The sequence below is a fragment of the Lagopus muta genome, chromosome 5, assembly GCF_023343835.1.
Source record: "Lagopus muta isolate bLagMut1 chromosome 5, bLagMut1 primary, whole genome shotgun sequence".
NCBI classification, from domain to species: domain Eukaryota; kingdom Metazoa; phylum Chordata; class Aves; order Galliformes; family Phasianidae; genus Lagopus; species Lagopus muta.
In genome coordinates, this window is record NC_064437.1 from 46,964,709 (window position 1) to 46,988,606 (window position 23,898).

The 23,898-nt window shown below is 43.1% G+C and overlaps 2 protein-coding genes across 4 annotated transcripts in view; both read right to left on the minus strand.

Annotated features, from left to right (window-relative positions):
• TM9SF3 (transmembrane 9 superfamily member 3) overlaps positions 1-9,664 on the minus strand; it is a 43,340-nt gene extending 33,676 nt beyond the window's left edge. Inside the window, exons 1-2 of the mRNA XM_048947154.1 lie at positions 9,443-9,664; positions 691-886 (exon numbers count right to left, since the gene is read on the minus strand). Of these exons, the coding sequence (XP_048803111.1) occupies positions 691-886; positions 9,443-9,649 (403 nt within the window). The 5' untranslated portion in view covers positions 9,650-9,664. The remainder of the gene's footprint in view (positions 1-690; positions 887-9,442) is intronic.
• A 2,605-nt stretch (positions 9,665-12,269) lies between these two features.
• The window catches only part of PIK3AP1 (phosphoinositide-3-kinase adaptor protein 1), a 38,934-nt gene continuing 27,305 nt past the window's right edge, over positions 12,270-23,898 (minus strand). For 2 of the 3 annotated variants that reach the window (XM_048947150.1, XM_048947152.1), the window contains 9 exons: positions 22,374-22,469; positions 20,775-20,954; positions 19,919-19,981; positions 18,766-18,971; positions 17,391-17,463; positions 16,906-17,061; positions 15,760-15,830; positions 15,136-15,251; positions 12,270-12,903 (listed from right to left, as the gene is read on the minus strand). In XM_048947150.1, the coding sequence (XP_048803107.1) occupies positions 12,849-12,903; positions 15,136-15,251; positions 15,760-15,830; positions 16,906-17,061; positions 17,391-17,463; positions 18,766-18,971; positions 19,919-19,981; positions 20,775-20,954; positions 22,374-22,469 (1,016 nt within the window). In that variant the 3' untranslated portion in view covers positions 12,270-12,848. Of the gene's footprint in view, positions 12,904-15,135; positions 15,252-15,274; positions 15,401-15,759; positions 15,831-16,905; positions 17,062-17,390; positions 17,464-18,765; positions 18,972-19,918; positions 19,982-20,774; positions 20,955-22,373; positions 22,470-23,898 lie in introns of those variants that run through there. The other variant, XM_048947151.1, reaches the window with a different exon arrangement.

Below are 23,898 nucleotides of genomic sequence, written 5' to 3' on the forward strand. Positions count from 1 at the left end.
AGTTGGATTAAACACAAATGTTAAATTTGATACAAACAAAAGAAATCTGTTATATGAAGCTCTGCAACTACTAATTATACAGCACATGGAAGGTCATTGGGTACCAAAGAACACAGTTCAAAGAAATTCAGTGGTAGAAGACTCAGTCCCTAACACCAATAAATGTATCTGCAAAAAGAAGCTAGAGCCACCGTATTTCAATAGAAGTAAATTCATCAAAGGTATTTTAAAGGTAGACAGCAAACAGACAGATACAGTAACTAATCTAGTGCTAGATCAGAACTCAGGAGATGCTGAGCACCTGCTTCTCCTTTTCAATCACAAAGATATGCAAGTATTCAACACCACAGAAAAAAAACTCAGAATTGATAACTCCAGAATAATCACAGTAACTATATTCTTAATCATTCATATGCAGAAACCTCATTTTTATTCTATAAAACATACTCATTTCTCTCAGAAAATTTATCTTCTGTGAGCACCTTCTTTAAGGGTCATACAGATGGAAACTTTGTAAACTGAACACTCAGCAGTAGCAGGCAACCTTGCAGGGCTTCTGAAACAAGGTGAAAGACACCCAGCTGCTGGCAGCAGCTAACTTTCAACTCTTTTAACTTCAAAATCTAATTCTATGGGTTTGTGTGTTTTTGATTGCTTGTTTTAAGCGACTGTGTGCTTTCACGTGCTTACCTTTGAATTTGATGTCAAGACCACTAAATTCCAATTCTACTCCTTGAAGTGCTTCTCCTAGGGTTTCGTGGTAATGGCTGATGCTTTTTTTTGATCCCACGCAGAAAGGAAGAGAGAAATATTTGTATGTTTCTTGGCGATTGTGATAAGGTCCTACTGTATTCATCCATAAAACAACTTCCTCTTTATCTTGGTACTGGAAGACAAAGTTTATTGAGTTAGATGAGAATCCCAGCAGAATAAAAACATTCTAGAAGCTTTCCCATTCATACAGCTAGTAAAGCAGGGTAGTTCAATCACAATAAACAGTTACTTTTAAAGACAATCTGCTGTTATCTTTTGGATGAGAGTAGATACAGAACAGGATTTTTTAGCCTGCTTTCCATTGAAATAAAGGATTTAGCCGAGAGCCTACCATTAAGTATCAAAAGAGGGGGATGCGTCACACAAATTTGAAAGAGAAACAGAAGATGTAAAGAGAAGAACTGAGGAAAAGCAGAAACTGCAAACTAACTTTGTACAGGTTTTGGGGAAACATGCACCAGTTGAAAGCAAAACTCCATGCACCTCCACTCAGAGAAAGAAAGTATCAAAATTTGTTAAACAGAATCTTAGCAAGCAAATTAGACAACAACCCATGGCGACAGACACATGGTGCTTCCCTAAAACACATCTCTTCATTGTTGTGACGGTATAAATTACGTACAGAATCGCGAGGAGCACGCAGTGCCTTACAGGAAGCACTACAGCTCAACTGAGGCACACCTACAGGAGCCAAAAGACAGAACCGTCAGACAGAAGAACTGTTACTTTGATACATCTCCAACATTCTCTCTGAAAAGCCAGACAGGCAATGAGTCTGGTGGCTGTCATGAAATTCTTTGTGGAAAGAACCGCCTTCAACTTTCCACAGCTACTGTCAGCCAGCAAAAATCACTCCTTGGCTAGCAGCCACTGGGCTTTTTTGGTCGCTGTTTAAGAAAAGTTCTTATCACTATTCATCTATCAGTATTCCAACTCTGCCTAAATTCAAGAGAATTAAGTGATTTGAAATCACTACTTGTGCTGCATCCAAATATACCTGGATTAGATACCAGATTTGCAGGTAACTACAAAGCCTCACACATCCAAAACAATTCCTTCTTTACTGTAGACTGGGAGGCAATGATCTAACTTCTCAGGCAGAAAGAAACTGGCTGCAACCATGCACACCTGCAAACACGTTCATCGTACAGATCCTGGTTTGGTACACTACATAAGAATAAAGTACTATTTTAAGGCCAATTTGCAAATACCAAACACTCCAGAGATGAAACAAAAGTCAACTGTTAATAAGCCTCTTTCATAGAGTAGAGCTGAGATATTTAATATAACTCTCCACCCCCCCTTTTTAACAAATGAAGAAGTGTTCTTCAACTGCACTTAATTTGAATAACCACTGTCATACCAACATGTTAACTCAGACATAATCAGCTATACTTGGAATGCAATAAATTCTACAGATATGATGCTTAAAAGCTGAAGTCAACAATTTAAACAGGCATATTTTGGGAAATATACTCCTTTATGCAGATACATCACCTCAACCACACGCCTTATCTTTTTGTTTCCAAAAATACATGCTGTGTGAGCTCCCACAAGAAATGCTAAGTATCTCACTAATTTCACTCTGAACAGCAACAGAGGCCAAAGAGTCAGCAGTGCCACATAACTGGCCACAAAAGGCACACAGACAGTGAAAGAGCTCAGAAGGATAAAGAACATCAGCAATGGAGAAAAGAAAAAGTAAACAGCACAGCAAGAGAAAGTAGACATTCCTCCTCTCTGCCAGCAACCAGAAAGGTTATACCAGTGCAGTACAGTTGCCCAATTTCCAGTAGATGCTGGGAGAGAAGGAAGAAAGAAAAATTATTTTCAGTCCCCTCAGCAGCAGAAAGCGGAATGCACACGAGCATGCTGCCTTCAGCTCTTGCCAATATAGTCAGGGACCAGTTGGTCAGTACCTCTTTCTGTTGTTATGCCTAGATCACTTCTGTTTCTTCTCTAGCAGCTGTAAGACACATTTACAGCCCTTTCTCAGAACAGTCATAACTTGTCGAGGCATCAATTTAGCCCTTGTAATGCAACCGCTTGCATGTAAATCAAGTTATGTCTCTTTACAGCCTTTACTAATGGAATAAGACAACATTCTCAGGTCTGTAAATTCATTTTTAATGGTGCCTGGAAAAAAAAGAAGGCACTGATCACTGTTATACTTAGTTATTTTCTTCTGCCTTGCTTCATACTGAGTTGGGAATCCTGCAAGTGACACAATCCAACTTCAACACATACAGCAGCTGAAGTTCCTAGCTGTGGGCAGCAAACTTCCCTCAGCACAAAAATGCAGACATTATCATAGATGTATAGAAGAAAAGATCTCTTTCAAGGAAGTCTGTAATACAGGCAGTCACAATATCTCAGCTTAAAATTAAGCCTAGTTTTCTGCTGCAGCTCAAGGAGTTCAGCACAATCTGACACGAGCTACGCTGCTTTTCCACCAGAAATCTGTCCATTTGTTTTTCTCCAAAATGCATACAGCCAGCCTTTCCCCTGGATTACGGCATTCTTTTGTACAAAATAGATCTTCCCTTTGCTGCTGAGGCCTCAACAACCAAGCAACAGTCAGTCACAAAGTCACTGGGGCTCCCCAGTGAAGCCCAGTAAGACTTTCTCAGTCTTTAGATGTCAGAAGATGCAAGAAGATGCTCCCAAGGCTGGTTCTACAAGCCTTTTTTTTAAGTGGTAAGGCAATTAGGCATTAAGAAACCAGAGATACCAAGAAACATGACTGCCTTCACAATGTCCAAGCACCTACAAGTAGCAGTGGTGAAGCACTTACCAAAAGCACTAGCAGAAGATAAGCCCTATTTGGACAAGACAAAGAAATTGAGCCTCTTCTCAGACTGTTCTGTCACCTCTGTAAGATGATTGCCAGTAAAAATGTCATTCCAGGAAAGAGATCATGTAAGATAAGTTGCTTAATAAAAAAGACCTGGTTTAATTGGAACAAAAGCACTCAAGTATGCTCAATCAGTACAGATTAGATTTTAGTCAGCCCATTCACAGAGTCTTGCAGAGGTTTCAACTATTGCCAGCTCCTTTATAAATTCTTTCAGGATATCTGAAGCCTCTTAAGATCTGTGGGGAGCTGGAGGCCATGGAAAATAGGGAGAAAATTCCACCTCCACCTTCCATTCTTGGTAGAAACAACACACTGAAGAAACTATTCTTATATCAGTTATCAGCCACAGATAAAACCAGACAAAATAACCAAACAGAACCTTGAACTTCTATTTTTTCTATTCTGATACTGCCTGATGAACAACTGTTCAACTATATTTTTTGAGTTTTGAATGCACCAGAGCAAAACAAAACCCTACAGCTGTTTGTTAACTTTAAGAGGCAAGACAGCAATAGCATATAGTCAATACCAACATGGAATAAGACAGGAGGCAGTTTAATGACCTCATTTTAACAACTGTCATTTAGCAATATGAAAATGGTGTAACCAGCAGTGACATATTTTCCTTCTCTTCCTCCTCACTGCGTTCACATCCTCTATTTGGTCTCCATCAACATTCTGCAAGCATTGACGAATGTCAATAGGTGCCATTTTTTCTTCATGGAGGAATTCAATGACACACCTCTGCTTGATACTCAATTCCATGTCAGATGCCATTCTGTCAGACAGCCCTTCTGCTGCCATCTGTCACACAGCAACAAAACATAACAGAACATTGGTGGGCAATTTCAGTCTCTACTGCCATACCCCCAACATCTGCCTCTCACGTTCTGGATCAGCACAATAGAACAGGAGGCATTATTTTCAGCACAGCCCTTGCTGTACCAAGAGCTCTATCAGTAGAGACACAGAACAAACGAAAGAGGCCAATTGCAACGCACAAGAATATCCATGTCAAGAGACGAAGTTAAATTCTGTCTTCTTACAAGATCTAAATGGAAATGTCATGCTCCCATGACACGTGCAATAAGATTTTTGAGTCACTGCTTGACTCATCATCGTCTCTTTTCTAAAAATCCTGTAGCAAAGATTTCTGTTACAGCTGTATCTAAACCACTGAGGCTTACAAATAATGAAATAACTGTCAAATGGTAAAATAATTTGAAGCACAGTTTACCATCTGTGAAGTCGATTCCAGATAACTGGAATGATTAGAATTTAATATCTACAGTTACATTTACGTATCAGTGCAACATTATTCTTTGTGAAAACAAACTACAACATATTCCTAATGTGAAAGACTTATTTTGATGTATTAAAGTGTTTTAGAATTTCAGCTCTTTCAAAACCTCCTTTTTGATCTCCGTTCTCTTTTCTGAATTGTCCACACAGCACTGAACAGCAGAAAGGCTGCTTGTCGTGAACTGGGAGAGCCAGCGCCCTGCTAAGCACACAGATACTGACAAGGCAATTGAGCAGATGTCACCACGTCAAAAAAGGTCAACAAATAAGATGCTGCAACCTCCACTCTGCTGTACATCAGCAAGCTCTGCTGGTACAACTACGAAGGAGTTTTAGATATGTTTTGTTTCCTGTAACTTATGAAAAAGATAGCATTCGTTCTGTAAGCGTAGCCTTTTCTGCACTAAGCTTAATATTAGTTCAGTAATTTCAGTAACCAAATTCAGCATAAAATGATCTATTCTGACTGTGTAAGAGCACAGTGGCAGACAAAAACAAGTCACAGCATCAACACAAGCTGCCCATCTCCCGACTGTACACCGGTACAATTTGACTTATGGGAGGTCCATCTTCAGAAACCTCCCCTACAACTGACACCACAGTGCTGGAGGACCAACCAAAGCACAACTGAGCAGCAGCTGTAACACCTATCACAGCTGTGGACATCCATCCCAGAGCCCCACAAGATGGCTGTGAGACAGAACAACCCTAAACCTACCCACATCCCAACAAGGCAGCACACTGACGGTCAAGTGCACAGCAGAACATGGAAGGGGCAGGAAGCCAGCACAAGTTTGCACCACCCAAGTGTTGACTTCTGACAATGCAAGTGCTGAAAACTCACACCTGTGTGCCAACTTAAAGCTTAAAACGAAGACAATTTCCATATGTATGCATGTTTTTAAAACAATTCAAGCATGGAGATACTGAGTTCATCTTTGGCACAGGGCATAAAACTTTCATTGCCATTACTCAAAAAGGCACCTGCAACATGGGATGTAATTCAACATTCCCTTTGTACAACTGTAGACATTAGTATGGCAACCCTACAAATAAGCACTTTGCCCCATAGAACAAGAAAGGCTAGATTAAGCCAGTAAATGAAAAGCTGCAGAAAAGGACACGACATCGGTAGGTTACTGATATTTTTCAACCATTAAAAACACCTTGCAAAAAATGATGGACATACACAGGATTACAATTACCAGACTTTATGTGATGATTCAGCAAGATGATTTCAAAACAAGACTTTCCTTCAGACACCCTGCAATTTTACTCCTCTCCTCAAGCTGAAGCCTGGAGCGAGGCTTTCCAAAAAGCACCACTTAAGCACCAGCACTTGTTTCAGGGGAAAAAGGAACAATATTATCAGCGATTGGCACAGCAAAACTGCAGAAGCAGGACAGGAAATAACACAGGCAGCAACCCAGACTCAATTATCAAGTAATATCCCAGGCTTCAAGTCCCCCATATCTTACAGATATTCTATCAGCCTCTGTGATAATGCGCAACGGCAGCTCATATCTGCAGTCAATTAAACCAGGGATTTCTGCCTTATGCTCTCCTTCTGACAGAGCAAGTGATTTCCAGCAATGTCTTTACATTTCTCTGATTGTCAGGGCTCACCAAAACGCCACACATTCTGAGCCACGGTTCAAGCAGGCCCCCAACAGCCTCAGCTCCTGCTGCACAAGGCTGCCCAGCACACCACGTCCTGCTTCCCTGACAGCTACTTCACCTCTTCAAAATGGAACCATGACAACTTCAAAAAGGACCGGGGCTGCTTGTCTGCACACAGCTTTGTAAGCAAAGATATATTTAGGCACATGGAAACGTATTCTACAGTGTTTCTCTAGCTGACAGTTCATAGCTACTACACAATTTTCACAATTTTATGCATTATTTTAAACAAGTTTTACAATCCCAGAACTTGAATGTATCAGGTTGTAAGCACAGCAAAAACACTCCTCTCAATCATTACAAATGAAGAACTTTGCTGCTAGGTACAGCCTATCTTGCATCTGCTTTTCAATATCTGTCATTTATTTCCATGCTTACGAAGTACTGATAACTGAACTGAAGCAACATTACAATTCAATGCTACCTACTCCCTGGACCATTACCTGTGACAAAAGTCTCAGGGCATCTCACAAGTTTTTTGTGGTTTATTTTAACATCAGCTCCATCAAGTCAAGTCACAGAGGACGCAGTAGCCAAGTGGCAATGGCAGCCCGGCAGCCCCACAGCAACCGCCTCGCCTCTGCAGGGTCGCGTGGCAAGGTCACATCACACAGTGGTCAATACACGGCACAAAGCTCAGAACGAAGGCAAACCACAGGTACATCACATGCTCTGAAGCACGAAAATCAGTCGAAGAATCAGCGGGCAAGTTATCAGTCTCTGATAAATTCTTCTGTTGTGCTCTGAAGTTACACTGATGCCATTTGAAACACCAAGGCAGTCAAATCCCAATTTCCTCTCTACTCTCTATTAATTTTAAGCAGCCAAGTCCTTATTGTGTAACTGCTTTATGTTATCCTTTCCCTAATTTTTAAAACCCTATACACACGCTTAAGACACAGCACACCTTCTGTAAATGTTATTGATTCAGCAAAGCTACCCACACCCAGTATCTCCATAAACACTACTACTCTTGTGGTAATTGCTTCCTCACTTCTAAGGTTATAATATAAACAACATAGATAAAGCATAGCAGCAAATTGAACACCATGCACTAAAACACGCAGCACAGTACACACTTCATTTTACCGTGTTTACATTCTGTATTACAGCAGCAATAAAGGAACAGAAGATTAACCTGCTAACGTGGAAGGCAGTACTTCCAAGCACTGTGCATGTCTGACACAGAGCAGCCAGGGGCTGGGGAACAAGGATAGCACGGGGCTATCTATTTCGCTGAAGTCAACGAAAAGCCACCAAGTTCTGAATCAGTACACCACTATTTCTCCACCACTTCCCAAAAGGAAGCAGAGCCTCTGGAACATAACGTAGCACTGGGATTGCAGGGAAAGCCATCTTCCAACTGCAATCATTTTCAACACTGAAAATTCACTAAAACGCAGCCTTTAAGGAATGCCTCCTACAGGCTCTTAATCTCAAAAATCACCATGCTAATCAAAATCCTCTTTATGCTTCACTTGTGCTATTAGTGCTTCCACCCCCACATCTCATGCGATATTAAAGGTTCAGAACATCCGAGCGGGGCAACAGCCTTCCAAAAAAAGATAACTGTCCTCTTACATCAACTATTCTTAACCTGCCACGTGATGTGCCTGCACTGGACATCACGCAAACCAGAATACCAACCCAGGGGACAGAGATACAATTTCGGAGACTTCTGTAATTTAGATTTTAAAAAGTCAACTGAACTTAAAAATGACTTTGTAATTTCCATTAATAATTGCTTAAGCGATTGTTCAGGAGACCTAAAGCCATCAAGTGAATTCACTTCTGAAGAGAGAGCTCTTAAAAAATAACAATTAAAAAAAAAAGTGATAAAAATGAATGCCAGCTTTATGAAGTGCTCCTCTCCCCATAGAGCTGCCAACTCTACAAGGAGGAAATCCCAAAAGCAAACAGCCTTTAAGACAGACTCATCTGCTCCCCGGAAGCACTTGGCTTTGCTTTCCTGTCATTAGCAGCAGCACCAATAAACCCCATTCACTTTCTAAAAACAAAGGCTATTCTAAACAACGTTCAAGTTTCACGAAGGCACTGAATTATGCACACACACACTACTGTCTGCGTGCACACTATCGGTGCCATTCTGCCGTCTCACTGAAATACTTATCGAGCTCCCCATGCAGCACCAAGGACGAACGCCGGTAGCGGCCAGGCTGCAGGCAGGGGCGGCACCCAGCCCAGCCCGGGGCAGCACAGCCCTTCCGTGACAGAACGCGCAGCTTCAGCACGGCGCCGTCCCATGCCACGCTCACAGCCCAAAAAGCGCAGCTTCCGCCCAGGCGCAGAGGAGGCCGCGGGGGATACCACGGCACCGGCGGAGCGGAAGGCGATGACGCGACCTATTTACTTTCCGCGGTATGCTGGAGGGCTTTAGAGAACCCTTTGGCGGCGGTGCCCGCGCAAACCCTCCGCGGCCGCCCGTCCCGAAGCTGAGCTCGGCGCCCTGCTGGGAGGAGGGGCCCGGCGCTGAGCAAACACGGCGGCACGCCTGCCGTGAGCGCGGCTCCGGGACAGGGCGGCAGCACTCGCGGCCGCCACGCTGCCGGTGGCACCGGGAAGACCCGCAGAAGAAGCCCCCGTGCCCGCTCTCCCGGGGCGGCCCGAGCGTGCGGCCCGCACCCTTACAGCGCGGCTCCCGGTACCGCTCCCGCTTCCGCACAGCAACGACGGCAGCCCGAGCGGCGCGGCCGGCGCGGCCCTCCGCCCTCTCCCCGCAGGCCACGACCCGCCGCCTCCCGCCAGCCCCGGGTACCGACGCCCCTCGGAGGCACGGACAGGCCGCGCCTCGGCCCGGGCCCGCCTCACCGTGTGCACGTGCTCGTCGGCGCGGACGCGCGGCGGCAGGCAGAGGAGCAGCAGCGCGGCGGCCGCGCGGAGCAGCAACTGCCCGGGCGCCGCCATCTCGGGCCTCCGCGTCCCCGCGCACGCAGCAGGCCCCGCCGCGGAGCCGGCCCGCGCCCCGCCACCAACGCCGACCTGCGACGCCACTTCCGGTCCGCCCGGCCACGTCATCCGGCCGCACGCCGGAAGCGGGCTGCCTACGGCGGCCGACAGGGGCCGTGGAGCGCCGCGCGGGGCAGCCCTCAGCGCTTCCTCCCGGCGGGGCGGGGCGCAGGGAGCGGCCGAGGGGCGCTGACCCAAGCACGGCCCAGGTCTGAGACACGCGGCAGCGTTATGGGGAGCTCGGTGGAGAAGAGCCGTATTTTAACCGACGGAACTATGTTGTAATCGATGAACTGTTAGGACAGCGATCCATCGTTTGGAATGAACGGAGAACCGCGGTGCCACACAACTCGGCCGCAGAGCAGCGTGCAGATTCGCTCGCGCTCGGTCTGGTCTGCCGCGATGCCCGTGCAGGCACCACAAACTCACAGCGCCATTCCAGAGTGCAAAAGTCTGCGTCCTTATACAGAGCACGGGCTGACAGGGCAGGCCGAACTGCCCCCGTGTGACAAACAGCCCAGCTTTCCGTGGACAAAGGCAGCAAACTAAGTGCTTCCACGTACCTCTACTAACAAGTCCAGAAAATGAACATATGAAGCTGAGGAGCTGCCAGCATTAGGTGTTTGCTGACCAGACAATTGCTAACCCAAATACAACCAAGTTTTAGAGGCTAGTTATATTTCAAAAATGAAACCGTGCCATCTCCAGTATGGCACGAGCCAACAAATAGATAGTAAGAGATGAACTGAACACAAGGGCTCAGTGCTGTTGCTTGCCACCCCCTGCTTTGTAGACACAGTTCCAAACCCAGAGCTCCGTGGTTGCCACTGCTCTCCATCGCTATCGTCAGAGCTTCTCCCTCTGTGGTCTTCTACATTCATGACACCATATTCCCAATCTCCTGCCTATCACAGTAACAGCAAGTTCCTTTTAGAAAGAAATATTTGCCCTAACGCATTCAAAACCCTTGCTTATAGTTTCTTTAAAAAAAAAACAAACTTGGACAACCTTGCTAGCACCGTATGCTTCTTCTCAGTCATTGCACCTCGGTCCAAAGTAGAGCTGAATACCTCTGGGAGACAGAGAGTGCCTCAATGTCTCTGGTTTATTCAGTGCTCACGTCTCTCAGGCAGAGCCATCTGCTGCAGAGAACAGCGTGAGGCACATTACAAAGAGCAAACATTCTGCCAAGCCAGCCAGCTGCCACCCGAGTTTGGGTGGCAGCTCAGTGCCCCTGCCTATGGAAGAGCCGTTGACTTTTTACCAGCAATTTTATTATCTTCTCAGTCCTTTTACATGGAAACATGCTTTCTTCTCACACTCCTGTCCAAGCATATGTGTGCTTAATCAACAATTTGTTCATATGCAAATGCTTCTCTAATCTCTTTCAAGCTTTAATTTCAGTGTGTTTTTCAGGTGGTGGCAATACACACCATGGCTCACCCAGCACAACTCAAGTCTACAGATAAGGACTCCATACACTGAGCTGCAAGAAGCTTAAAGCAATTTAATCGAACCAACCCTGGAAACCAATCAAGAAGGGCACAGGAAAGCAGCTCCCAACTCACAGAGAAACCCTGAACAACAAATACATTAACTCTTCACACTTCATCTACTGACCTGCAGTACACAGTCTGCAGCCCTTTCGTAGCAAGAGTAAGGGCTGTACGAACAGCACTTGGCATCATACTCTACAGGTTTTAACACGCAGATGACATTTAGCTTATGCCTATGCCCACAAGACCTGCAGAAGCTTGCAGCTCCCTATACTATCCTCATCATGCTGCAAGAGAACAGGGTACAATCCTAACACTGCTCTGCTATAGAGCAAGGGAAGCTTACATACCCTAATGGTAGCATCACATATCCTATATCTCACTCATGGCTGGAAGAGGGGGAGTGATTTGAAAACCAAGCAGGCAGCACTCCTTAATGTTCTGCCCTGACTGCTGTCCTGTAGAATTCCCATCTGTGTCACTCATGGACAACCAGAACCCCGTACTCATTGTTCCCCAAGAGCCAGGATATGCACACAGAAGATTACAAGGCCTGGAAAAAAAAAAAAAAAAAAAAAAAAAAAACTAAAAACCAACAACAACCAAAAACTCCACCTTATTTGAATCACCCCAGCCCCCCTGAGATGAAGAATCAAAATAAACTTCTGCTTTATGTGCTTCCTACATTTGGCAGACACAGCCCAACCGTGAAGCTGTCCTTACATTGGCACGCCCTCAGGCAGAAAAGAGAACTGGACACAGCTGTTGGTGATTCACATTGCTAGAAAGCCAGAGCAGAGCAAACACAGGCAAGCCCCAGGCAGGATGCCACTGCAGCAGCCAACTGTGCAGCTGGTAGTTGTGAGGTGTGTGCCTCCCGAATTTCAGAGTTGCTGTATTATTCCAGAGCATGAAGTGGAAGGTTTTCATGCTGCTACGGTGAACATGCATAAAGAACAAAGCAGTGCTACCGTTTTCTTCCCCTGATTTAAGAGGTCAGCTGTGTGATTTCAAGTGACAAGTCCCACAATGGCTTATGTACAGCTGTCTTGACACAGCAAATCCCTAGGCAGCTGCCTTGGGAGCTTTCATGGCAAACACAGCACACCCACATCTCATTAATGTCTATCCTCTCCAGGGAGGGAAGGGAAAAGGCATTTTCAAAATTATAAGCAAAACACATTTGTAAAAAGTTAACTTTTCGTCCTCCTGTGGTTTAATAATTACTGGAGAGATTCCATACTTTCTGGACTTTCAGTACCTGCACAGAAAATGTTACACTGAACAGAACTACACGGCACCTCCTGCTGTAATGAGAATTCTTCAAACAAAGTATTTAATTTGGGGGTTTTGCTTTTTTTCTAAGTAAGTTTTCCAGTGAAGCCCTTGTACATTGTACTGAAAGTTTGGTTGACAGTGCTTATCAGGATTTAATTTCTAAGAGGATGTGTTCTTTCTTCATCAAAGGGAAACTCCATGTTGGTGTAGGGCTGCCAAGACATATCAGCACTCTCCTCTTCAACCATGATTTTTCCCTCGAAGTCTTAAAGCATCAGCATTCTTCCAAACAAACAAAAAAAAAACTACAGCAGACCAAAAAATCTCAGTGAAAACCATAGGCAGAGCTACCAGAGCTTTAGGGAGGAAGAAAGATACAAAAACATTTGGCTCCCACTTATAAATAATTTAAGACAACCCAAAAATATCTGTACAAACACACACACATACATATATATATATAAAAATCTCATATTCCACCGATGTTGAGAGATTCAGCGACCTCTTGGGGGCACAGGTGGAGGATAAAAGCCTTCACAGTTTACAGGCCTATTAAAAAACAGAACATAAATGCATTAAAAATAACAAAATAGGGTGTTGCAACAAATTACATGTAAAAACACTGTACCTAATTACACAGTACAGGCAGTAGTCACACAAAAGGAAAAACAGGCTTTCAGTGATCCAGCAACAGAGCTGATGTCAAGGACCTAGAGCCACATTCCTGTGCCTTTTTCTTTCCTGCTGCTTTTCCAGCTGCAGTGATTCTACCATTACTGGGAGGAGATGGTGCAATACTTGTTTGGAATAAAGTTGGATAATATAGTAGCTTCTTTTCTGAAGATTAGTTGAAGAGAATTAGGAAAAGAGCAAAGGCATCAAATTTTAATTTTTTGTTTTAAATTAGTTACAGATGAATTCCAACTTTATTCTTGCCTGAAGCAGGACAAAACACAAACCTTACTATTTCCACACATCAGTAATAGTTATTTTAGCAGTTGAAGCATTTTATTATTAACATCTACTCATATAATTCTCTGGTTTCTGACTTCATAGACTTGTAGTGATTGGATGAAAGGAGCATCTGCAAGTTACTTAAGTTTCTGGTGGTCCAGTCCAATCAATGCAGCATTCCCATCCCTTTCCCAACACCTTATCTCAAATGAGTTCAGTTCTTACTTTGAGGCAAATCATACATGTAAATATCATGGCCTGGAGAGGTCATAGAATCCTCAGAGCTGGAAGGAAACTTTAAAAAGTCAGCTGGTCTAACTCCCCTACAATGAATAGGGACATCCATGGCTCAATCAGATTGCTCACAGCCTGGGCAGCCTGGTCTTGAAAGTCTCCGGGGATGGGGCACCTGCCATATCTCTGAGTAACCTGTCCCACTGCCTCACCACCCTCACTGTAAAAGACTTTTCCTCACACCCAACCTAAATCTACCCTCTTTGAATTTGAAATCATTTCCCCTTGTCCTACCAGAACACACCGTGATAAAGAGTCTGCCCTCCTCTTTCTTGTAGCTTCCTTTTAGATACTGAAAGGCCATTCTCTGGTCTCCCCAAAGCCTTCTCTTCTCCAGCTCTGAACAGCCCCAGCTCTCTCAGCCTGTCTTTATAAGAGAGGTATTCTATTCCTTCGATCATTGTTGTGGCCCTCCTTTAGACATGCTCCAACAGGTCCACATCTCCCCTACACTGAGGGCTCCACATCTGGACACAGTACAAGACACGAGGCCTCACCAGCGCAGAGCAAAGAGGCAGGATCACCTCCCTTGCCCTGCTGGCCACACTTCTTTTGATGCAGCCCAGGATACAGTTGGCTTTCTGGGCTGCAAGGGCACACTGCTGCCTCACATCCAGCTTACTATCCACCAGCACACTCAGATCCTTTTCAGCAGGGCTGTGCTCAGTCATTTAATCCCTCAGCTTGTGTTGGTAGTGGATGTTGCCATGATTCATGTGCAAGACCTCATGCTTGGATTTATAGAACCTCATGAGGTTCTACTTGGGCCCACGACTAAAGTCTGTCCAGGTCCCTCTGGATGGTATCCCATCTGCCTGGTGTGCCCACTGCACCCTACAGCTTGCTGTCATTGGCAAACTTGCTGAGGGTGCACTCAACCCCACTGTCAGTGTCACTAATGAATATATTAAAGAGTATCAGTCCCAACACTGACCTGTGAGTGACACCACTCATCACAGATATCCATTCAGATGTGGAGCCATTGACTCTTTGGATTTGATCCTGCACCCAGTTCTCACCCATTGAGCGATCCACCCATCAAATCTGTATCTTTCCTATTTGTAGAGAGGGATGTTATGGGGTACTGCATGAACAGCCTTACTGAAGTCCAGATCTGAATTTATAAAGAGAAAATAACTTGCAAAGGAATGCTAGAAGGGAACTCCTCCTGCTTTGCATTTAGTTTGTTCTGAGAGGATTTACTCAGGAGGATCAAATATTCCAGCTCTCTGCCAGGCACAGGATGCTAGTTGAGTTAGATCTGCCTCACTGTGGCAAACTCTGCATGCATCTGTAGCACTGTTCACCTTTGGTTGTGTGAGAACTGCAGTGACAGCACTGCAATAGGCAGGTTACCAACAGGAAACTCATTCCATCAAGTATTGCAAACAAGAAGGAAGAATCGATCTTACAGTTACTTAGTAGTCCTTGTTTACACATAACAGTTTGGCAGACCTATTGAAAAGACATGCATTTCTTCTGTACTGATTCACTGAAAAGCTCAGGTTTGAGCTCCCCGTTAGCTCTACTTACCTGCTTGCACCTCGAGGGGGCACTCTGGGAGGCCTTTCAGGCAGGGGGAGAGGCAGCCTCTCTGCTTGGCTGTGGATAGGGCTGCGGCTTCTGCTTGCTTCTGAGACTTCATTGTCCTATCAAAAAGAAACCGACAACAAAATCTCAAGATACAGGTGCTTCTGAAACAATTTACCTCTAAAGCACACGTTTTCCTCAGTGTCCAAGTTGGCACACAGCTTCAGGACTAGACCAGTTAGTGTATGCAGATATAGGATCAACACAGCTGAAAACAAAGACACATGTACTATCAGTAATGTGTCTATGTACTGAATTCTGTGAAATAAGATCACAAACTAGACCCAGATACAGATTTTCAGTCACTTTTGGTAGCAAAACATCAAAATGGTTGATACCAATGGCATGAAGTGTGGTTCAGAAGCATCTAATCAAGACAGAAGCAGCAGAGAGGGAGTTGCACAACAGGCTGCAGACCAGCAGAATTTGGTTTTTATTAGCTTCCCGAGAGAAGCAGCTACATTTTGATATTTATGAAAATACCCTGCTATCCCTAAAAACTTTATTTTTCCCATATAAAAACAAAGTCATTGAAAGACCAGTGAGTGCATGTAGCCGAGAGCTTACCTCACTGTCCCCTTCCATCCCACTGCTGACACTCAATATGCTCCGAGTGCTGGAGCGGTTGCTTGCACTACCTAGGGTTAGTAAGCAAGACAAAAACGGTTCATTAGATCCTTGTGATTTTACTGCAAACCACTGACTCACTATTCCTCATAACCTCATCTGTACCTCTTGCATATATGATTTAATACTTGCTTAGATAAAGTCGTTTCCACTGTTATTTTTCACACGTTCAAGATTGAAATGATTGCATTTCCTACAACACTGATCACTGGGCCAAACCCTTCAGATCTAACTTTCTGGCAGATTTCTCCACTGCCAAGGTCCAGGCTTCTGGTTAAATACTTGGCCATAATCTAACTGAAAGGATCCAGTGCCAGTGTCAGACAGCAAGTCAGATAAATATTTTCACAACTGTTACACACTCAACTTCTATGTGTATTTAAATTACCAGTCCCCGTGTCCAAACTGCATACAGGTACATAGCTAAGGGTATCACCACATTAATTTCTGGAATAACTGAATGAGCTCTCTGTGCTCAGTTTGCAGAGTCTGTGAAAATGCAGGAATTTCATTTGTGTGGTTAAATTTCATAAAACAACAATATAATAAATATGTCCAGAGCGTCCAAATCATTCAGAAGTTTGGGTCCCAGAGAAATCAATGAGAAATGCTGCCCTTTATCTATAACATCTGAGGAAATTACAAGTAGAGATCTGTTCCCAGCCTGCAATATGGTTACGTCCCTCAGAACAGAACAGCACATTTCTTGCTGAGAGTAACAGCAAGGGACCATAATTTTATTTTTTATTTTTTTTCCTATGAAAGCAGCTGTCATCTACTTTTGAGGACTGATTTTGGAGACTACTCCTTTCTTCAGAAGGCTCAAGGGAAACATTTTGCCCAGCTTTCAGGTTTTCCTCCTGTAGATATTCATGAACAACATGTGTACCCAAATCCCCTGATGAACCTGGAGTTGCTTTTACTGCTTTGAAATCAATTGGTATGCATACTTCAGGGTGCCAGTGTCGGCACTAGGATTCAGCAACAGAAGTCCTGATTCATGAGCTGGCTTCCAGACTCATGCTAGGGAAATATTTTCTGCCCAGACTTCCTGCAGAGAGGGGGTGACACTCAGGGTTTGCTTACTTGTTGTACTGGATGTGCTTTCTGTTTTCCAGTCTCCTCGCTTTAGCTCCTTTTTTGGTGGGAATACGTTTTTCCTTGGAGTATACTCATATATGCCACATTCTGGTTTCCCCAAAGTATTATGAGAACGTCGAATGGGTACTGTAATTTCCAGATCTGGAGGGCAAAATGAGAACGAAGAGCTCAGAATGATCTACTGAGTCTAAACTCCGAGATAGCTTCACATCCCAAAACAAAGTTAAACAGTCACATAAAGACGATCATAATTGTACATGTACAAATCAGGATTCACTCCACAGGTGTGGACATCATTTTCTCGGCATGGGAAACTGAGGAGTAAAGCAGCTTTGTCTTTTTTAGCCAACAGGCACACAGTTGTATCAATATATCACATAATTACAATATGGCAACATTTCTGCCTCAAGAATCCGTTAGTACTTTTAGTTGCTTCACTACCAGAGAATTGCAGAATCAGAGACTGTTACCTGCACTTTTCCCTGATTTTTGCTTCTCCATTTGCCTCCTGGTTATGCTGTCTCGTAGCCGTTTCAGATTTTCCTAAAAGATCACGAAATATTCTTTTCAGGGTTTTGGACAAAGGAGGAGGAAGAGTTTTCTGACAGTGAAGGAACATATTTAAGCTAACTTTACAACCAATCCATAACAAAGCTTGCTAAACCTGGATGAAGTCCAAACCATGTCAACAAGTTTTAATCTATTCTCTTCAGAAATCCCTGTGTGCCTTTTAGAAGCCAAGTTCTTTTTTTCAGATGTTAGATACTTTCAGGTCAGGTTCACAGATCAGATATAGTTGCAGATAAAAGCACACTGGGTTTAGAACATCCCTGTATTTTCTGTCTCCACTGTTACACCAGCACAGAAACAGGACACAGGTTCAAGTAACTGCACAGTCCTTTCTGTACTAAGAAAAGATAATTCTGACTGTGGGGACAGATTTCCATACATCGGAGAATGATGGACAATTGAGAGAACTGGGATGTCCTCCAATAAAGCAAGAGGGCTCACCTGCAAATATAACTGGGAATAAAGTTTATTTACATACCACTTATTACCTCCCCACTCCTTTCCTACTATAAGACAGCTTTTACAGCAGAGAAATAAATACATATGTGAAAGTGAGAAAATCCCTGAACAGGCAGAGAAGCAGAAGGAACACAAGATACCACAAGGCTCCAAAAGAAGCAGGGAATGCTTTCAAATAGGGAACTCCACACTAACAAGATAACAGAAACCTGAAAACGTGACTGCTAGTTCCATCGGTCATTGCATTGCTGCTGCCAACAGCTGAATGATTTCCTCATTCAACTCAACCACGGCACTTTCACTAGACTTTGCCCAGCTACAAAGAACAGGCAATTCTGGATGCTGCAGGAATGAAAGCCATCAGACAAAATTTTTCAAATGACCTGAGGAAGCATCAGTCCATCTATAGGACAGGAGTTTAATGGCAATACACCATCTGGGACAGAGTCTTCATTGATCTGAAATGGATGGCAACTGACAACCTGAACATTCATTCGCTGAAGTCCCTGCCAGCAAGTAGGGGCTAGGTGGAAAGAAAGGTAATTTAGTTACCTGGATTGTGCCTGATCCCTAGCATCCTCCATCTTTGAAAGACTAAAACTATTACTGCAAGACAACAAACAGAACTATAAAACAGTTATCTGCTTGCTGCTTCATGGAAACAGCCCCTCAAAGTCAGAAGAAAAATCTGCTAGTGAGGGGACTGTGAAGAGTCTTCCTGCTCCAACCTGGAAAGGAGTGTACCTACACTGAAACGTTTAGGATATATGCTTAGAGAGATCACTGTATTTCTTAAACAGCGGAATAAACCAGTACCTGCTGGAAACGGAATGATTCTGATCTCTTCTTCTGGTTTAGTTGCCACTCCTTAAAGTGAAGTACAGCTTCATCAACGTTGAGTATGCCCATTTTCACTTGTTCTTGTAATGTGATCAGCTGCCGTTGACCTGGGGTTTTCATTCCAGCAAATGGATCATATATACTTGATTGAGACAGGTCTCTAACAGGCCTGACCATCGTTTCTGAAGAGACAATAAAATATCACTGAGCTCGTGTTATCTGCCCTCCTTGCTGAATACAAAGCAATTCAAACAGCCTTGATGCCCTATTACTGAATAGGCTGAATGTTTCACTAACCAGAAGAGTATTTAGTCTTTATCTGTTTTGACACCATTTATCAAGGCTAAAAGCTTGGGAGGTAGTACTGTGCATACTGTCCTAGTGATAATCTCTATGCTTAAAATAAAATAAACTTAAGTGAACAGCACAAAAGGCCCTCCTTTAAGCACTTTGTTTCCTCATCTCAAAAGTACCTCTCTCCCCTGAGTAACCCATAAAACAGTGTTTCACTTTGCAATCACAAAGCTGGACTTCCTAATCTGTGCAATGTAACTCCAGCAGCTGAAAGCTCATCCTACTGATGCTGGCTATTTTTACCTCATTTACAACATTAAAAAAGGAGTACCTAACACAGGAGATAAGAGATAATAATAATAAGAGATAAGAGATGGTTGCTAGCACTTTGACAATGAATTGGATTAGAAGTTAAAGAGCAAGGTCATAATTTTGGAGCATAGAGATCAATGGGAGGCAGTGCACTACAGGTTAAATCCCAGGAAGTAACAATCAGCAGGCAGTGACTACATCCAGAAGACCAGGAGTGGAGTATCAGCTCCATGAAGCAATATGGGTCAAAACAGAAAAGGACTTCAAACATCATTAAAATCCCATCTTAAGATAAACACTGAGACAGGAGATATGTACTGTATGAGATAAAAGAGCACTCCTCACACTGCGGATGTAAAAGTTTGCAGTGTAATGTAAGGTCAAGTCATTCATTTAGGACTGTTATCCCCAGTCTTATAAGACAGCCTGTTCTGTCACATACACATCTCACTTGAACAACACTACCTCAGCAGATTTGCTTTTGGATTACTTGAAAGATATTCAGGATGAACTTCTGACTTACCTTTCCTCACCTTTCCTCTAGGGACATAGAGATTCTCAGGTCTTTGAGTTTTCTGTGCAAAAACTGAAAAACCAACAATGTTTAGACACTTATCACAAGTCAGGAAGACAAGTATCAGGATGAATAGGGTAAGCATTCTCAATTCTGCATTGCATTACAGCTTCTGTTAAGCTCCTACTGAACCCTAATAAGACCACTAAAGAAAACAGAATAATGAGCTGTACAGTAAAACTCCCCTTCTGTCATCTTCAAAGAATTTAGCCCAGTCACCTCTAAGAGAACTCTGGAAATACCTTCCTACAGTAGTGTAATGGTGAGAAATTGAAATTACTGAAATTACTTTCCCACACTCAACTAGAGTTCTTGTTAGTGTGTTTGTGGAATATGACAATTTTCACAAGGGGCTTAGGTAACTAAGAAGAAGTTTTCCTTAGTTTCAATTTGGAATCACTTCAGAATGAGGTACTGTCCTATGTAAATGCCACTGAACCAATGATACCATTACAGAGCAGCAAGTTCTCAATTTATTAGCTTGATCATACCCTCACAATACCAAAATCTTTCATGTTTACATGGATTTGTTTATACTGGCTAGGGGCAATCTGTCATCCTCATGTTTTCATTAAGAGAAATCTCAGGCCAAGACCTCAGGATACAACTCCACATTTTCAGAGTAGGCAGAAAATGAAAAACAGAAATAAAATCCCAAAGGTAATCCAGTTCCTATGGTTGAGAGACAAATAATCAAAGGGTCACAGAAACACTGAGTAGCTTTTCTTAGTACGTATTTGGTAACTGGAGCCTTTGTCAATGCCATTCTAAAGATGACTGGTAAAGATCGCGGTACCCAACTCACCTTTGGAGATGTACAGCTCATTGTCTGGCTGTGGAGAGCTGGATTCTGGTCTTGGAACAGGAACTGGAGGTCTGCTAGCCATTTCCTGGGGAAAAGTATCTTTTTCCACTGAGTAATAGACATCTTCACCATACTGCTGGGAATCTCCTTCCCCAGAATCTGGTGCATCCATGCTACCACCTACAACATAGAAAGGCTCGTAAGAAAAATAACCTGTCTACTTCACTGAAAATTGGATCCCTCCAGATGTGGAATGTATCACATTTTTACCAACCTGGTCATTTCTCAGGTAAAAATACACAGTTTTGCAGTGAATTACAGTGCCAAAGACCTTCAAGACAGGATTCCGTAAAGTCATTAATACCTAGTAGCATGTAAGCATTTGCTACTAAGCTTGTACTGTGTGCTTTGGTAAAGAAACCACAGGGGAAAGTCTAAAAATTGGTCTAAGAATTATTACTGACACTAGTAACCAGGAACATCTTAAGTTCCAGTTCATTAACAGACAGTAGTTAACAAATCAAATAGGGCACTGATTTCCAAAAGTTACTTGTGGCTGTCAGAACATTAGAGGGAATTTTTCTTTTTTCTGAAACAATCACAACCAGCTGACAATTTATTTGACTTGAGAAAAACAGAACTCAGAGGGAACTGGCTGCTTGCATCCGCACTTAAAAGACCCAGCTCGTACTACACCACCTTTGTCACCCCCATTCTGTTCTCACTAACCTCCCTGCAAAATCAAATGCTGTCATATCTAATTTAAAAGTTAGTTTCACGCATTTGTATGTTGGGAAACGATCGGCTCAAGATTAAGACAATTAAGAGCCCTTGGACTAACTGCCTGCACTGTTACCAAGTCATAAATGAATAACCTAGTCATTGGACTTATTTGCCTTCAGTGCTGCTGTACGCCTAGCTAAATTAATGCAATGAAAGCCAGAGTATCAGTGCTGGCAGAGGAAATAGAACAATATGTTAAAAGACACAGTTTTAATGTTGCTCTGAATGCAGCTGGGTAACCCGTGAAAAGTGAGTCTGGATCCCATGGAACCTGATGAGTTGGGAAAGTGCTCAGATGACCATGTCATGCAAAGGGGGATAGCCCACAGCATGTTTGGGAACCAGAATTTCTCTCCATTTTCCAGTCTGCTATTTTCAAATAGACTGACTTGTGAATAAAACATCCGCATTAAAATTCATCACTAGCTAATGCTGCTCCTCTTTATACTCAGGCCCTGCGCATGAGGTGAACCTGCGTGAGCATCAAGACATCAGAGTTAATTCCCATTACAAAGATGAGGACAAAGACTGCCGTTTCTGAACAGATAACAGCTGTGTGCTTGTACTCACTGATAAGCACAGATCGAACAAGAAGTCAGCCATCTTTCATGGTAAGATACAAACCACACTAGTCAAGTCACCTCATGAGCTCTACAGGATGCTCTTACTATTACATTTTATCTGTACCCACTAAAGCAAGGCTGTCTGTGTCAAATAGTGAGGACTAGCTCCTGTCTCAACAGATCAAGAACAAATCTCAAGTTCCATTTAATTGTTCCGTATGTGCTGCTCCCCTCCTCTCCAAACAGGTCTCACCTTCTAAAAACTTGCGGAGCATCGAGTCTTTCACAGTTAGAGAGATTTCATCTCCAGAAATTGGAGTGTCTGCCTTGGACTGAAGCATTTCTACATCTGAAAAAGAAAAATCAGACCAATGAGCCCGTTGATTATGTCCTTAAGCACATTGAACAACATCAGACAAAATGACATGACAATTCTGATTGGATTTTCATTTTATAGTGAACATCAAAAATTACAGCAGACAACTGACCAGACTCTTGCCTCTAAAGGCTCAATAAATTGCCTGTAATATAAATTGCAAATAATTGAAGTCCACTTCATGCAAACCTTTGCCAGCAGTCTGCCACTTATACTTGAAGAAAATAGAGGTGACTAATATTGCTTGGTGAGAACTGCTGACAAGGCTCCAAGCAGACACTAAGGATTTCTTTGTGCATGTAATGCTGCTCTGAAGTGGGAAGAGTGAGCTGGAGGTTCTGGATGTCAGTCTTCAGAATTTAATAACCAAAATACTTTTCTTCAAAGAGACTTTTACTTCCCCTTTGCAGGGCTTAAGATTTCAGAAGGGAGCTCAAGTAACTTGCAAACAGAGAAATGTATAGAAGATGCATTATGACCCATTGACCCCTTGCTAGAGCTAAAATACATATGCATGCACACCGTGTAACAAAAGGTTATATCCTTCTCCCTTTAAACTTTTTTAAACAATAGGAGTTAAGTATTTCTGCACATGAAGAAAGCTGCCTCTTTACACAGACCTATCCTTTATGTAAGACAAAGGTTTCAATGTGTTGGTATAAATTACACCCCTGAACTTTACAAGTAGTTAATATTTTGCTGCACAGTTCCCTCAGTTTGCTCAAGGAAAACAATGAGGCTGCTGTTCCTTGTATCAACTAAAGAACAAAAAAAATAAAAACCAATAAGGACAGCGTCAAAAACTCAGTCTTAAGAGAATAGAAGTAGTGGGAGAGGGAAAGGATACATAGGATGTAGAACAAGGGCATCATAAGTACCTAATTTTTAGGCGTTGGAGCTCTACAAATTACAGGACAATGTATTTTATTTGGTTGAAACTCTCAAGGATAAAGGACGAAACTCAAACTCTTTTGGTTTGAATGTCCACAGAGTTCATAGATAGGGAAACAATGTCATGAGTCAGGACTTGTTCCCACCAGGATTTGCCACTGTTAGCAACTGGCCTTGCATAGACAAAATGCAATCTAAATGTTTCCTCAAGTAAAATGGCACAACAACAAGCTTCAGCCTTACCTACTAAGCTGACTTATCAAACATAAGTCAGCAAAGAGAAATGCAAGAGAAGATTATAAGTGCTATCATTCTGTACTCTCTGCAGGAATCTTCTTGCTCAAGGTACTTCATACACTGAATACACACACAAAAACCTGTCAGTTCACTCTTCACATGAATCACCAAGGTTTTCAGCATTTTCTAGATTCCTTGCACTTAGATTCTCCTTCCCTATGCTGATTCTAGACTACTCACAAATACTATTTTGTAACATTCAGGAGATGCTGGT